Source organism: Lissotriton vulgaris, chromosome 2_2, assembly GCF_964263255.1.
Source record: "Lissotriton vulgaris chromosome 2_2, aLisVul1.2, whole genome shotgun sequence".
Lineage (NCBI taxonomy): Eukaryota > Metazoa > Chordata > Amphibia > Caudata > Salamandridae > Lissotriton > Lissotriton vulgaris.
The window spans coordinates 207,741,760-207,757,224 of record NC_141688.1 but is presented as its reverse complement, the minus strand read 5'-3'; the positions used below and the strand labels follow the sequence as shown (position 1 = coordinate 207,757,224).

General features: G+C 45.9%; 1 protein-coding gene across 1 annotated transcript in view; it reads right to left on the bottom strand.

Moving 5' to 3' along the window:
• The window catches only part of LOC147729245 (uncharacterized), a 55,533-nt gene that overhangs the window by 17,688 nt on the left and 22,380 nt on the right, over nt 1-15,465 (bottom strand). The window contains exons 5-6 of the mRNA XM_086959548.1: nt 10,510-10,748; nt 1,042-1,195 (exon numbers count right to left, since the gene is read on the bottom strand). Coding sequence (XP_086815674.1) covers nt 1,042-1,195; nt 10,510-10,748 — 393 coding nt within the window. The remainder of the gene's footprint in view (nt 1-1,041; nt 1,196-10,509; nt 10,749-15,465) is intronic.

Here is a 15,465-nt window from a genome sequence, read left to right as displayed (position 1 = left end):
CCCCTGCATCACACAGTCTCACTTTCCCTTTCCTTACCTGTGCCACCGCTCCTCACTACACAGCCGCTCGTCACTGCACCGCCCCTCCTCCTTCGTCGTCATCACGCACGTCGCGTCGCCGCCAGCGCTAGGTCCCGGCCGGCGCTATTTTCAGGGGACTACTTTGTTTACAAACCTAATTTTTTAATATACTTTTTTTAAAAATTTATATAGCCTATGTCCATCTACACACCCTGACATTTTCATAGATGTATCGGGTGTGTAGATTGGCGCTGTGGTTCCCGAGTTTACCTGGCCAAAAGGTGCAAGTTCTCTCTTTATAATAGTAGTATAGATAATTGTTATTAATACTGCATCTTTTAGAGGTCTCAGCTACCTCTCGGGATTTCCTGGTGTTAGTCCCAGGTAGAGTAAGTGCTGTCAAGTCTTCATCCCTTGATCCCTGTACAGCCAGGGACTCGGTGTGGGCCCACTGGGGGACATACCCTGGAGGGTCAAATGAAATCTGGGGGTAGGTAGACTCCACTCAAGGATCACTGGTCTCCTAAGCAATCAAGGTGGCAAACTTTACTTTGATTCTCTTTGCTTTTGCTAGTTGCTGTGACTAGCATCATGTGTATGTTAAAGTTTAGCTCTCATTTTGGTTCTATGATTGTTCCTTGGAGTTATAAGTGCAATTTATAAAAATACAGGATCTCTTTAAAATATTTGAAATATATGTTTGGAGACTGACTGTAGAAAGAGAGAGAGAACGAGAGAGACAGTGCGAGAGAGAGCGCGTGCGTGTGTGCGCGTGAAAGTGCCTGTGTGTGTGGGTCTTCCTAGAGTCCAGGCACTTGGTATTAACTCGCATTAGTAACTTCAGCACTTTAATGGGTAAATGTTACTTTTTTAGGTGACGGCGGCATTTCTTTCCAGAGTGGCCAAAAGATTTGCGACCCCATACATGTTGTCCACACTGTTCAACAGGTGCAAATATTTGATTTAGCAACCACACTAGATTGTAGCGATGACACACACACACTGCTCGAGGTTACTTACAGGCCCAAGGGTAGTGAAGACCGGTTGGAATTCGTGATTTCTTCCTTTGTTGCTAAATTACCGAGCAGTGACACACACAGGCTTGTGGCTTCTGTTTTGGTCAGCAGCTGCGAGGCACTTGGAGGGTAAACAGGATACAGGCCGGAGGACATGACTGGGGAGGAGAAGGGAAATGTTAGTATTTCGTTTAAATGAATAATACAGTAAAATGTGCACTTATCCGCTGTAGTGTATGACGATACCTGCTGACTGATCTTTCTCTATTGCAAAGGTAAAGAAGGCCCCAAAAGTCTTTCCTCTAATCTGAGTACCTTTCTCCTTTCTTCTAAATATCCGTGTCCATCCATTACTGGCCCTATTCTTCTCTGATATAAGATTCGCCTTCTGTTCCACACTTGGTTGTACGTTATTATAGTTTCTAGATTTTTGATGTTATACTATTACTATATTATTGCTATAGATATTTTTGCTGCTCGTCCTATTAGTTGTCCTGTTTTGTGACTTTACAAGCTGCACTCTTCAGTACATAGTGGACTGGCCATGGGAAGACCCAGGCGGATGAATCCCTTGTTTCCCTGAGGGTCTCGGGCAGCCTTTGGGAGTGGGTGGACAGGGACCCTCAGCCCTGCAGCCAGGCAAACAGCCCTGGGAAGCAGCCACAGTGTTCTTGAAGACATGCAGATGATTCCACCGCCCACAGTCCCCCTGGGCACTGCCAGGCGCTTGCTACGCTTCGGGTTGGTATTAACACGAATGTAGCTCCCAGTCCATCACGGAGTCCATATGGTCATTGGTAACCAGAGAATGGAATGACACACTGGCCGGGCTCATTGATGGTTTGGCTCCTGCCACATTTCTTCTCTCTTCCATCAGGGCATTGTCTGTTTCTTTACAGAGCTCTGGTTGGCAGACAGGAGCACTTTGGTTTTCCCACCTGATGCGGAGCAGGCATCCCTTGCAACAAGCCCATTCCTGGGGGCGTCTGTGCAGAGCGTGTGGGAGCCAGCTGAGCAGCCTGATTGGAACTCTCCTGTGGCGTCCACTGCATGGCAGCTCAGTGGGTCTGGGTATGCCTACATGGAAAGGGGGAACAGCCTTTACAACGTGGGCTGAACGACGAGTCACATTTCAACATAAGCGGAACAACGCTTGCCTTAACATGCATGTGCCTTAACCACGCATATGCTTAGCTCAGGCAGTCAGCACTCTAGATGCAGAGTAGATGAGTGGGGACAGGAGTGACTGGTACCCGTCTTGGTAAGCGGAGGGGGGCGGGGCAGGGGGGGGGATAGGTGTTGGTTTTAGGGCTGGAATTGCGGTTTTAGGGCTCTTGGTGTGGAGGCTGGGGTCAGGCTATTTTTTTTGGCTGAGGGATGGGTTTTAGGGCTCAGGGTAGAGGGTCCGGTAGTTGTTAGGACTGGGGTGGGTAGATTGCAGGGCTGGGGGAGCTGAGGTGTGCTCTTTACCATGCATATATATTTTCTAATCTTGTCTTTACAACGAAATTTGTTGTAAAGGCATGCATGGTAAAAGCATGCATTGTAAAGACTTGGGGCCCGATTCACAGAATGAACTTAAGACTCAATCCTAAACTTACTACTGTTTTGGTATTCACAGATTGCACTTACTACTTTTGGTATTCACAGAATGAACTTACTACTTTTGGCATTCACAGAATGCACTTACTACTTTCGGTATTCACAGAATGAACTTACTCATTTCGGTATTCACAGAAGTTAGGACTCCTAACTTTAGGATGCCTAAAGGCCTTCTGTGAATACCGAAAGTCTTAAAATTAGGATTTTTCTCAATTTAGTAGTAGTAAAGTTAGGAGTCACTTATAAAAGCTGGGGTGCAGGACATATCACCACCAGCTTTTCCTTTGTTAGATGCTGCATAACACATTGGTATGTGATGGCTGCATGTTGCAGTTATGTCTTTTTACATAAGATTTTTATTTAACTATCATTAATTTTGATCCCAAATTTGGAAAATGAGATAAGCATCAAACCATTACCTCCGATATTATCCTGTTTAATACAGTTAACTCTGCAGTCATATTATAGCAACCTGTACCCCTTCCCTGGTGGATTTCTAGTGTTTCGACTAGCAGCCTACGCCATCCTTACCACCATCTGCATCATCTACAAATTATGACTAGCCCTCTACCCTTTCAAAGTCTTACTTTGGTGGCTCTAGGTCCACACTCAACCCACTACACCACCAGATAGAGACGAAGAAGTGCAAAAAAGTAAAATAATAATGCACCCAGGATGCCTTCTGCATCCCTCCGTCTATGCATCCAGGAACCCTTCTGCATCTCTGCATCTATGCACTAAGGATGCGTTCTGCATCCCTGCATTTATGCAACCAGCAACACTTCTGCATCCCTGTATCTATACATCCAGGATGCCTTCTGCATCCCTATATCTATGCATTCCGGAAACCTTTGCCTCCCAGCATCTATGCATCCAGGATGCTTTGTGCATCCCTGCATCTATGCATCCAGGATGACTTCTGCATCCATGCATCCAGGTAGCCTTCTGTGTCTCTGAATCCATGTACTCTTCTGCATCCCTGCATCTATGCATCCAGGATGCCTTCTGCATCCATGCATCAATGCATCCAGCATGCCTTCAGCATCTATTCATCCAGGAACCCTTCTGCATCCCTGCATCTATGCATCCAGGTGTCATTCTGTATCTCTGCATCCATCTACTCTTCTGCCTCCCAGCATCTATGCATCCAGGATGCATTCTGCATCCATGTATCCAGGTTGCCTTCTGTATCTCTGCATCTATGCATCCATGTACTTTTCTGCCTCCCAGCATCTATGCATCCAGTAACCCTTCTGCCTCCCAGTATCTATGCATCCAGGATGCCTTCTGCATCCCTGCATCTATGCATCCATGTACTTTTCTGCCTCCCAGCATCTATGCATCCAGTAACCCTTCTGCCTCCCAGTATCTATGCATCCAGGTTGCCTTCTGTATCTCTGCATCTATGCACCCATGTACTCTTCTGCATCCCTGCATCTATGCATCCAGAATGCTTTCTGTCTCCCTGCATCTATGCATCCAGGAACCCTTCTGCCTCCCAGCATCTATGCATCCAGGATGCCTTCTGTCTCCCTGCATCTATGCATCCAGGATGCATTCTGTCTCCCTGCATCTATGCATCCAGGATGCCTTCTGTATCTCTGCATCTATGCATCCATGTACTGTTCTGCATACCTGCATCTATGCATCCAGGATGCCTTCTGTCTCCCTGCATCTATGCATCCAGGATGCATTCTGTCTCCCTGCATCTATGCATCCTGGTTGCTTTCTGTCTCCCTGCATCTATGCATCCATGTACTCTTTTGCATCCCAGCATCTATGTTTCCAGGATGCCCTCTGCCTCCCAGCTTCTATGCATCCAGAATGATTTCTGCATCCCTGCATCTATGCATCCAGGTTGCCTTCTGCATCCCTGCATCTATGCATCCAGGATGCCTTCTGTCTCCCTGCATCTATGCATCCAGGATGCATTCTGTCTCCCTGCATCTATGCATCCAGGATGCCCTTCTGTATCTCTGCATCTATGCATCCATGTACTGTTCTGCATACTGTCTCCCAGGATCTATGCATCCAGGATGCATTCTGCCCCCTTGCATCTATGCATCCAGGTTGCCTTCTGTATCCCTGCATCTATGCATCCATGTACTGTTCTGCATCCCAGCATCTATGCATCCTGGTTGCTTTCTGGCTTCCCTGCATCTATGCATCCATGTACTCTTTTGCATCCCAGCATCTATGCATCCAGGATGCCCTCTGCCTCCCAGCTTCTATGCATCCAGAATGATTTCTGCATCCCTGCATCTATGCATCCAGGTTGCCTTCTGCATCCCTGCATCTATGCATCCAGGATGCCTTCTGTCTCCCTGCATCTATGCATCCAGGATGCATTCTGTCTCCCTGTATCTATGCATCCAGGATGCCTTCTGTATCTCTGCATCTATGCATCCATGTACTGTTCTGCATACCTGCATCTATGCATCCAGGATGCCTTCTGTCTCCCTGATCTATGCCTCCAGGATGCAGGTGTGGCTCACTGGTTAGAGGCGGCAGACCCGGAGGCTGAGAACGGCCCGGGACCAGGGTTCGATTCCCGACGCGGCAGGGTCGAGGACCAGGGTCAGCGGACTGATAATTCTCGCCTCGGTGCCCACTTTGGGCAGTGATCACACTCGGTAACTCTGGGCATTAAGCTTGCCTCATCTCTACAACGGCCCCCCACAGACGCCGGGGATGCCTGGCTTCACCTTGGAGATACCCAGCATGGGACCATCTCACAGGGAAAGCCAGGACGGGTTCCCCAGCGGTCATTCGCGCCAGGATACTCCGGTAGTAATTGAGCGCGCTACAAAACACTTTACATTTACATTTACATTTACATTTACATTCTGTCTCCCTGCATCTATGCATCCAGGTTGCCTTCTGTATCCCTGCATCTATGCATCCATGTACTGTTCTGCATCCCAGCATCTATGCATCCTGGTTGCTTTCTGTCTCCCTGCATCTATGCATCCATGTACTCTTTTGCATTGCAGCATCTATGCATCCAGGATGCCCTCTGCCTCCCAGCTTCTATGCATCCAGAATGATTTCTGCATCCCTGCATCTATGCATCCAGGTTGCCTTATGTCTCCCTACATCTATGCATCCAAGAACCCTTCTGCCTCCCAGCATCTATGCATCCAGGATGCATTCTGTCTCCCTGTATCTATGCATCCAGGATGCCTTCTGTATCTCTGCATCTATGCATCCATGTACTGTTCTGCATACCTGCATCTATGCATCCAGGATGCCTTCTGTCTCCCTGATCTATGCATCCAGGATGCATTCTGTCTCCCTGCATCTATGCATCCAGGTTGCCTTCTGTATCCCTGCATCTATGCATCCATGTACTGTTCTGCATCCCAGCATCTATGCATCCTGGTTGCTTTCTGTCTCCCTGCATCTATGCATCCATGTACTCTTTTGCATTGCAGCATCTATGCATCCAGGATGCCCTCTGCCTCCCAGCTTCTATGCATCCAGAATAATTTCTGCATCCCTGCATCTATGCATCCAGGTTGCCTTCTGCATCCCTGCATCTATGCATCCAGGATGCCTCCTGTCTCCCTGCATCTATGCATCCAAAATGCATTCTGTCTCCCTGCATCTATGCATCCAGGATGCCCTTCTGTATCTCTGCATCTATGCATCCATGTACTGTTCTGCATACCTGCATCTATGCATCCAGGATGCCTTCTGTCTCCCTGCATCTATGCATCCAGGATGCATTCTGTCTCCCTGCATCTATGCATCAAGGTTGCCTTCTGTATCCCTGCATCTATGCATCCATGTACTGTTCTGCATCCCAGCATCTATGCATCCTGGTTGCTTTCTGTCTCCCTGCATTATTGCATCCATGTACTCTTTTGCATCCCAGCATCTATGCATCCAGGATGCCCTCTGCCTCCCAGCTTCTATGCATCCAGAATGATTCTGCATCCCTGCATCTATGCATCCAGGTTGCCTTCTGCATCCCTGCATCTATGCATTCAGGATGCCTTCTGCATCCCTGCCATCAATGCATCCAGGTTGCCTTCTGTATCTCTGTATCTATGCATCCATGTACTGTTCTGCAACCCAGCATCTATGCATTCAGGATGCCTTCTGTCTCTCTGCATTTATTCACCCAGGATGCCTTCTCTATCTCCAGCGGCATGGCATAAAAAAACAAATCACTTACCTCCTGGCCGGCCTCAGACTCTCCTACGGCCTCTTCCTGGCTTCTTGGGGGAGACAGGAAGCAGGAAGCACCAGGGCTCCCTGCAGCCAATCACATTGACACAGTGCTCCCACAGGGGCTAGAGGGGAGGGCATGTACTCCACGTAGGCTGTAATACAGCCTGCATGCAGAACATTGTATTTACGCACAACTATTCTGGGTGTCCTGAGAGGGTTGGATAAGCACTCATGCGCACATAGGTAGTGCAAACTACCCCTCCCGCTGCTTTGAGAACAGCCCCTGCTCCACAAAGAGGCTGCAACCGGAAAAACTCAAATTATAGTAACCTCTAGTTAAAATTATCATTTTCATTTTCCTTTGTCTACACTGCAAAAAGCAGTGGGCCAAGGCTCTCCCACCTCTGCTGAGAAGCCGGCACTGCGCATCTTGCATCTACGCATCCAGGATGCCTTCTGCATCTCTGCAGCTATGCACACAGGAGGTGTTCCATGTGTCTGCATAAATGCATTGTGGATGTGTTCTGCATCTATGCTCCCAGGATGCATTCTGCATCTCTATATCTAAGCACCCAGGATGCGTCTGCATCTCTGCATCTATTCACCCAGGATGCATCTGCATCGCTGCATCTATTCACCAAGGATGTGTCTGCATCGCTGCATCTATTCACCAAGGATGTGTCTGCATCGCTGCATCTATTCACCCAGGATGCATCTGCATCGCTGCATCTATTCACCAAGGATGTGTCTGCATCGCTGCATCTATTCACCCAGGATGCATCTGCATCGCTGCATCTATTCACCCAGGACACGTCTGCATTGTTACATCTATTCACCCAGGATGCGTCTGCATCTCTGCATCTATTCACCCAGGATGCATCTGCATCGCTGCATCTATTCACCCAGGATGCGTTCTGCATCGCTGCATCTATTCACCCAGTATGCGTTTGCATCTCTGCATCTATTCCCCCAGGATGCATTCTGCATCTCTATATCTAAGCACCCAGGATGCGTTCTGCACCTATGCATCCAGGATGCCTACTGGCTCTCTGCAACTCTGCTTCTGTTCACCCAGGATGCGTTCTGCATCGCTGCATCTATTCACCCTGGATGCATCTGCATCCGCTGCATCTATTCACCCAGGATGCATCTGCATCGCTGCATCTATTCACCCAGGATACGTCTTCATCTCTGCATCTATTCACCTAGGACACGTCTGCATCGCTGCATTTATTCACCCAGGACACGTCTACATCGCTGCATCTATTCACCCAGAAAGTGTCTGCATCTCTGCATCTATTCACCCAGGATGTATCTGCATCTCTATATCTAAGCACCCAGGATGCGTTCTGCACCTATGCATCCAGGATGCCTACTGGCTCTCTGCAACTCTGCTTCTGTTCACCCAGGATGCCTTCTGCATCTCTACATTTATGCACCCAGGATAAGTTCCGTATGTCTGCATATATGCACCTACTATGCGTTCTACATCTGTGCATCTGTGCATCCAGGATGTGTTCTGCATCTATGCATCCAGGAAGCCTTCTGCATCTCTAGTTCGATGCATCCAGGGCGCTTTCTGCATCCAGGAAGCCTTCTACATCTATGCACCCTGGATTTTTTTCTGCATCTCTGCATCTATGTACCCAGTATACATTAAGTGTATCTGCATCTATGCATCCAGGATGCCTTCTGCATCTGTGCACCTATGCATCCAGGTTACCTTCTGTATCTCTGCATCTATGCATCCAGGATGCCTTCTGCATCTGTGCACCTATGCATCCAGGTTACCTTCTGTATCTCTGCACCTATGCATCCAGGATGCAAACAACATTTTCATATCTATCAGGAATGCTCCAATCCTACTCCAAATAAGAATTGACAGAAGCCACGTCAACAAAGAGCACTAAATCATGATGCAGTAGCAGTCCCCTTCTACTCTCAGAAAGCAACTATCCTTCAAAGTAATCAATATTTGTGTCTTTGTAATTGGCCTTGTACAGCCCTCCTCTGCCTTCTGAATAGGTCTGTATTATACAAACTCCATACACATACATATATATCCTATCTTCTCTTAGGACCTTTGAGACATGGGATTCTATGTGCCTAATCCAACAACTACTGAGATGCTTGCTTTACCTAAAGGACCTTTGACGCCTATTACCAAATTCTGGCACAAAGCCAGTTCGGTTCCCACTTGTGAAAAAGTGGTCGGTCTCCTTCACTGGGAGCACAACAATAGCAAACAAAAGGGGGTCTGGCGCTGATCTGGAAATTCAATCTGAAAATATGTAAGGAAATGAAATGTACAAGCTTAGTTTTTTTCAAAATGAGGCCCTGTGTAGACACATTGGGCTCGATTCACAAAAGTAATCTGAGACAAAATCCTAACTTTAGGATTACGAGTAGTAAAGTGAGGATTCCTAACTTTACTACTCCTAAATGACCTTTGTGAATACCGAAAGTCGTAAAGTTCCGATTTTGTCTCAGATTACTTTTGTGAATCGGGTCTCCAGCACTCAACAAGAATTCTATTGCAGTATTAGAAAGTATGGTTGGAAACCCTTTTTAGTAGGATGGATAGGACCGGTTAGGTTCTTAGAAGGGCAGAACAGTCGGATGTATGTCAGTACAACGCGATCTTTTAGATTGCGGTACTTGACAACGCAGGCATTACAACGCAAGTCGTTACAATGACTTGCGTTGGAGGGCGCGGATTTTGGAATATTATAATTTTATATTCCAACACCAGTCCACGTAACAGTAGAGAAGGTGTTGGAATATAAAATTACAACAATCCAACAGCGCCATCCAGCGTAGTAACGACTTGCGTTGTAATGGCATCGTTTAAAGGCACTTCGGTGTAAACACCGCGTTGTAAACAATGTTTACCGAAAAGTCGACTGTGGATGAAAGGTACGCCTAACCATTTTACCAATTAGGCTGAGTACTGTGAAACTTGCCGTCATTTGCTGGAGATTGCCACAACCTAGGAAGTTTTGAATTTTTTTTCTAAAACACCTCCTTCAGAGGATAGCAGTGACTAATCCAACTGTATCTTAGACTTATTTGTAGCATCTCTGTAGCTCTCTCCTCTTCAATGAGCATTCACGAAGAAATTTTACCCGCTGTGTGAGTTTTGCATAAAGTAATATTTTTTTCTAGTGCTTTTGTTTTTTTCAATACATTTTCAATTAATACCATTATTTCATATTTGTGTTTTGTTTAGTTAATTATTTTCTAACTGGCTATGCTGTTAAAACAAACAGTTCACACATTTTCTGCAAGGATTGCCTCGTCGCTCTGGCCGGGGCACTGAAGGTGAGCCAAGAAACCCTAAGTCAAACCTGTTTACCTCTGTGGACTGGACTGTGACCATTCTTTAAGAGGCCAGTTTCCCACCTGGCCCATATAGGGCAATCAGGAACCGAAAACACAGGGCTGTAGGGTATGTACTACAACTACCCGTTATAAATAAATACAGTGGGGTACATATCACAATTCAACACAGTATAAAGTGGAACTAGAATCTATGCTGGAATAATATTTAAAAAGGGACTTCTAACTTCTGCTTTCAAGAGATGGTGACCCAAACCTTTTGAGTGATGCAATGTCTGTGAATGTGGTTCTCATTTCTGTAGCATGAGTGTGTGGTCCATGAGCTTCCAGTGCCTAGAAATTCCCCAGTACTTACGTGCTGCACGGAAGCAGAAGAAGGCGTTGGAACCTGTCACAGTGCTATCGGTGCCATTGGTGCTATCGGTGCCGTTGGTGCTATCGGTGCCGTTGGTGCTATCGGTGCCATTGGTGCTATCGGTGCCGTTGGTGCTATTGGTCCCATTGGTGCTATCGGTGCCATTGTTGCCATGGGTGCAGTTCATCCCAGATAGGTCCTTGAAGTTATATTTTGTTACATTAGCCACCCAGCCAGCACTGGAGAAGACACATAGCAGTAATGTTAGCAATGACCAATATCTTCGATAAAAACACATACCAGGTCAGTGAGCAAATCAAATACCACAGAAAGTACAATTTTATTTGGATAATGCAACTGTCTGTCTCCTAAAGGTAGGTGGCCCAGTGGCTGAGGATCAGAAATAAGAAGGTCAAAAAGTCCACAAAATAGGTTATCAGGACTTTACACTGAATATCAGATCCTCAAAGTCTACAGAGCTAAAGCATCTGACCAACAAGGACACTGTTCCCTTAGGTGTGAAAGTTGCATCGAGTTGCTCAGATTATTGTGGTAAATATGAGACAGCCCATGTCAGACTCATAGTTAACGAGTGACACCCAACTCTGTTTTGCATGGTTCCAAAAGTCTTTGGGTGCTGAAAAAGGGGAGAGTAGAGGTAGACATACAGTGACCGCTACACTCCAGATCTTTACGGACAGTCTCCAGAATTTCTCATCTACAAATCATTGTATCAGGTGTGTTAGTCAAATTAGGTAATTGTACATTGTGTTGTGAAGCCCCTGTTGTATAGCATCCAGTTTGGACTTCCCAGCACAAACAGGTAGCTTCTTTACTGACACGTCCGGATAGGTTCGAGAAACATCAGGTTCAGTTACAGTTTACTCATATGCATTGACAGAATACCCCACCGGGAGCATCAGACTGCCCTGTTCCAGACAGAACAACATTGCAAGTGACATAGCAACATTCCATGAAGTGTCATATCCATGGTGGAGAGTGGACACACAGGACACAGGAAAATTAAGATACAGTACATTGTCAAACTTGAAACAGCAAGCCAAAACAATTATACCTCTGTATATTGGTGACGCACCTCCCCACACAACAATCACCCAAAAGAGTTCCAGATCATGAGCCTTTTTGCTCAAACAGTGTGCATATCCACTGCTCCTGCGGTTTCCAAGGAGCAGTCTCCAACACCAATTTATTTATTTTTATTTTTAGAGTTTTCTATAGCGCGAACATGACCCAAGATAGGGTATCAGCGCGTTACATAGAGAGCAGGGTGTACATATTTAATGCAGAACATTGCATACAAAAAAACATAATATAAAACTAACAGAGAATAGCAGCATTAAGAATTGTTCTGTACAAGAAAGTAAGTTCTAGTTCGTGTAGGTCTTAACTTCGCAGTCTCAGTGACCCGAGAGTAGAGCTAGTTAGGAGGTTGTAGAGCTGGTGTCGTGATTGTGCGGATTTAAGGAAGGAATTTTCTCATCAAGAATAATTTGGCTTCATTTTTAAAGAGAGGAGTAGAGGAGATTTTTCTGATGTATGGTGGAAGCGAGTTCCATATTCTTGGTGCTGCTCCGGAGAATGCTCTGTTGGAAGTTTTTGTCTTCTTGATCCAAATTCACACAAATGTGGAATGCACCACCATCACCAAGAATGATTATGTCCATCCACTGTCTATTTAATATAAAAACTTTCTTTATTCTTAGAATTTGAGGAGGACGCTAACTTGACGTTCTTGTCCTCGTATTAATACGGCACAGGAGCCTTATATACTTAACTGTCCTTGGATTTAGGAGGGAATAGTTTTCCAAATAGGATAACAGGAACCTGCTATTCACTGCAGACCTACTACTTTATATGATTTAGATTGACTTGCAAAGTCCCGTTGGACAAAACTCATCTGCTGTTTGCCTGTCATTTTACTGAATTTGAAGAATAAAGAAAGTGTTAATATAAAATCGACAGTGGATGGACATAATCATTCTAAGTGCTGGTGGTGCATTCCACATTTGTGTGAATATAGCACATTGTATGGACATATCACAGGTGTGCTAGATTCCAGGTTCTGAGAAAGTCTCTTTAAATTTAGCAAATCCAAGGTAAGACATAATGGCTTAGTGGCGGGTTTATATGTAGATTTAAAAAAGAGAAGGACATTCCAATGTATTCTGTGCATGCTAAGGTGCACTCCAGAAGAGTACATTAAGCCAGTAGTAATATAAATGTTATCTAAGTGTGACAAATTGTTCTTTAGGTCCTTCCACTAACATGCATTGGATGGCTACCCAGATTGGTTCCGGCTAGCATCACTCACAGAAATGGAGGTAGATAGATCCTTCCTCCAAAGACTGAGATAACCACGTACATATCCTGTGACGTGTCTTACAGGATGCATCATAGTCCAGAGGCTAATAATGTCTATAGAGAATGTCTGTGCGTGAACCTGGGGTGTATTAATGGAATGGTGCTCTTCCCCCTCACAACTCACCTCGTTGATTTTACCTTTTGGTTGTTGCAAAAAGAGGTGTAGATTAAATAAGAAAAATAGTGTCCCTGGTCTTTGTATGTGGCAAAGTATTGAGTGATAAAACTCTCAGAAAAGATCTAGCAGTAGGTTTTGTAGATACACAGCTTGTTTAGGGTTACTTACCTAATTGTTCCTTATCCCCCTACTCCCCTCCATCCTCTGGCCCACAACCAGCAACCCTAAAATTCTACAGTCACTTCTCTGTTCTACCACTCAGTGGCGGCTGCTACCGAACAGGGTGGCGAGGCGGAAGTTGGGGGAAAAAAATTATATAATACTTACCTTTCCTCGGTCGCCGTCTCTCCTCCGCTTCTCTAACTGACTCCCATAAGCAGGAAACACCCAGGCTCCCCTAAGCCAATCAGAACACTGCTACCACCCGCCCTAACGTGACTATCATTGAGAAATTAAATGATAATAACAAAGTGTTGTTATCATTTTATTGTTGCTTTTTTGCACTGCTGAATAGCAGTGGGGGCATTGCTCCTCCGCCTTAGTGGAGGAGTCACCGCTGCTACCATTGCACTCATATGGGTGAGCAGGAGCAAAGGTGTGGGGCTGGGGGGATGGTAGGAATATTGAGCACCAGTACTGCCTGAGCTGCTGAGCAGCCACACCTACCAGACCCAAAAGCACAAAGTATCTATGGCTGCCTCCATGTGCTTGGAAGGTTGGAAACCATGCAATGAACAGAAACAACATTGAATCACCATACAGGTGCTGGAAGCCTAATGTCCAGGCATTTACCATGTGCTAAAATGTCTGGTTGCCCGGTGCGCATGTGAACCGTGCTGAAAGGACGTCACACGATAGCGCGCCTTGTGAGGTGAGAGATACCAAAGGGGATGATGGACATGAGGCACAGGCTCAGACTGATTTGCATATGACCAAGTCTGAACTGGGGTGGTGGAGTGAGCTAAAGAATGGTGATGGATGAAACCCAGATCAGTCGACTGGGGGTGAGTGTTTGATTTGCTCCAGCGCTCGTCCATCATCCCCTTTGGTATCGCTTTGGGAAGTGAGAGGGCAGTGGGCCATTGCCTACCTGCCGTCACAATCTCCTCCCCTTCCGGTCACTAGCTGTCATAATATACAACAGGTACTTTATGTTTTGCAGTTTCCTACAGTGTGAACTTGTCACTATTGGCATTTACAAGAGAACCATACTAGTTACACATTTGTAGGCACAAGGAGGTTAAATGATTTGCGCAGAATGACAGGGTGCTGAGTCGATTCTTGGATTCCATCTTGACTCCACAGGCCAGAGCTGCCTTGCAACAACTCCGCCGGGTGTTACGATCCATCGCACATATCCACAGGTATATGCAGCAACCAGCCGCGGCCCATGTAGGGAGTTGCGGTGGGGCAGACAGACGGGGGGAGGGGCAGGGTGGGTGGTGATAAACACCGGAATATGGATGATTGCAGGTAAGTAAACAATTAAATTAATAAAACGAGTTTCGTAGCGCGCCCTGCATTGCAAAATCCACGGGCCGCGGCTAGCAGCAACTCATAATACCCGTTACATATGTAAGCGACAGAACGGGAGAATCGTAGGAAGCTGTCACATGGGAGGGAGAAGTTATCCTTATGAAATAGACCACACAAGAGAGCACATACTGGAGACAAGGAAGAGGCATTGTGATCAGGAAGAAATGCAAAGACTAATGCCTGAGGAGTTAATACATTAGGTAATCGCATTATTTAGGAGGGATGGGTTTCAAGGGGAATGAGTTTATTCTTATGAAACTGAAAATGATAGTGGTAGTTGAGAAATTTATGGAAGGGAGAAGACGAGTGCAGACAATGGGCAAAAAAAGCTCATGGGTGGGCAGGAGGTGTTTCCTGTGAGTAGGAGCGCCATCCAGTGAATGTTAAAGAGTTTATAGCTAGATTAATTTGCCTCAGATAGGAAGGGTACAGAGAATGAATGGACTGTTCTTCACCCAGTGCTTAATTTGAGCCTGTGATTTCCAGAGCTCGGCACATCAACACCGGCATATATGATGGTCATCTACGATGCGGTGCTGTTTATTTAATTTAGAGATGAGCACAACAACAGTTGTTTGTCAATTCAATATACCATACAAATGATTAATCCTGCCCCAATACATAGCTTTGGAGGGATGCAATAGTAATGCCATGCCAGGCTAAGCGCTATATCATTTTAGGGCAACATTTCAGAGCAAAAAAAGGTTTTGGGCTGAAAAGAAAACACATCATCAAAACTTTGCACTGTTTCGTGTCACTTTCTGAGACTTTGCATGGGCGAAACGTCTTGATAACTCTGTGCCATGGTCTGTTATGAAAATCTAGGGCTTTGTATTTATGCAGCCAGAAAACATGAAGCAAATTACACTAGGTCTGTTACTTATGCATCATGGACCCAAGCCCCACAAATGAGTGCAGCC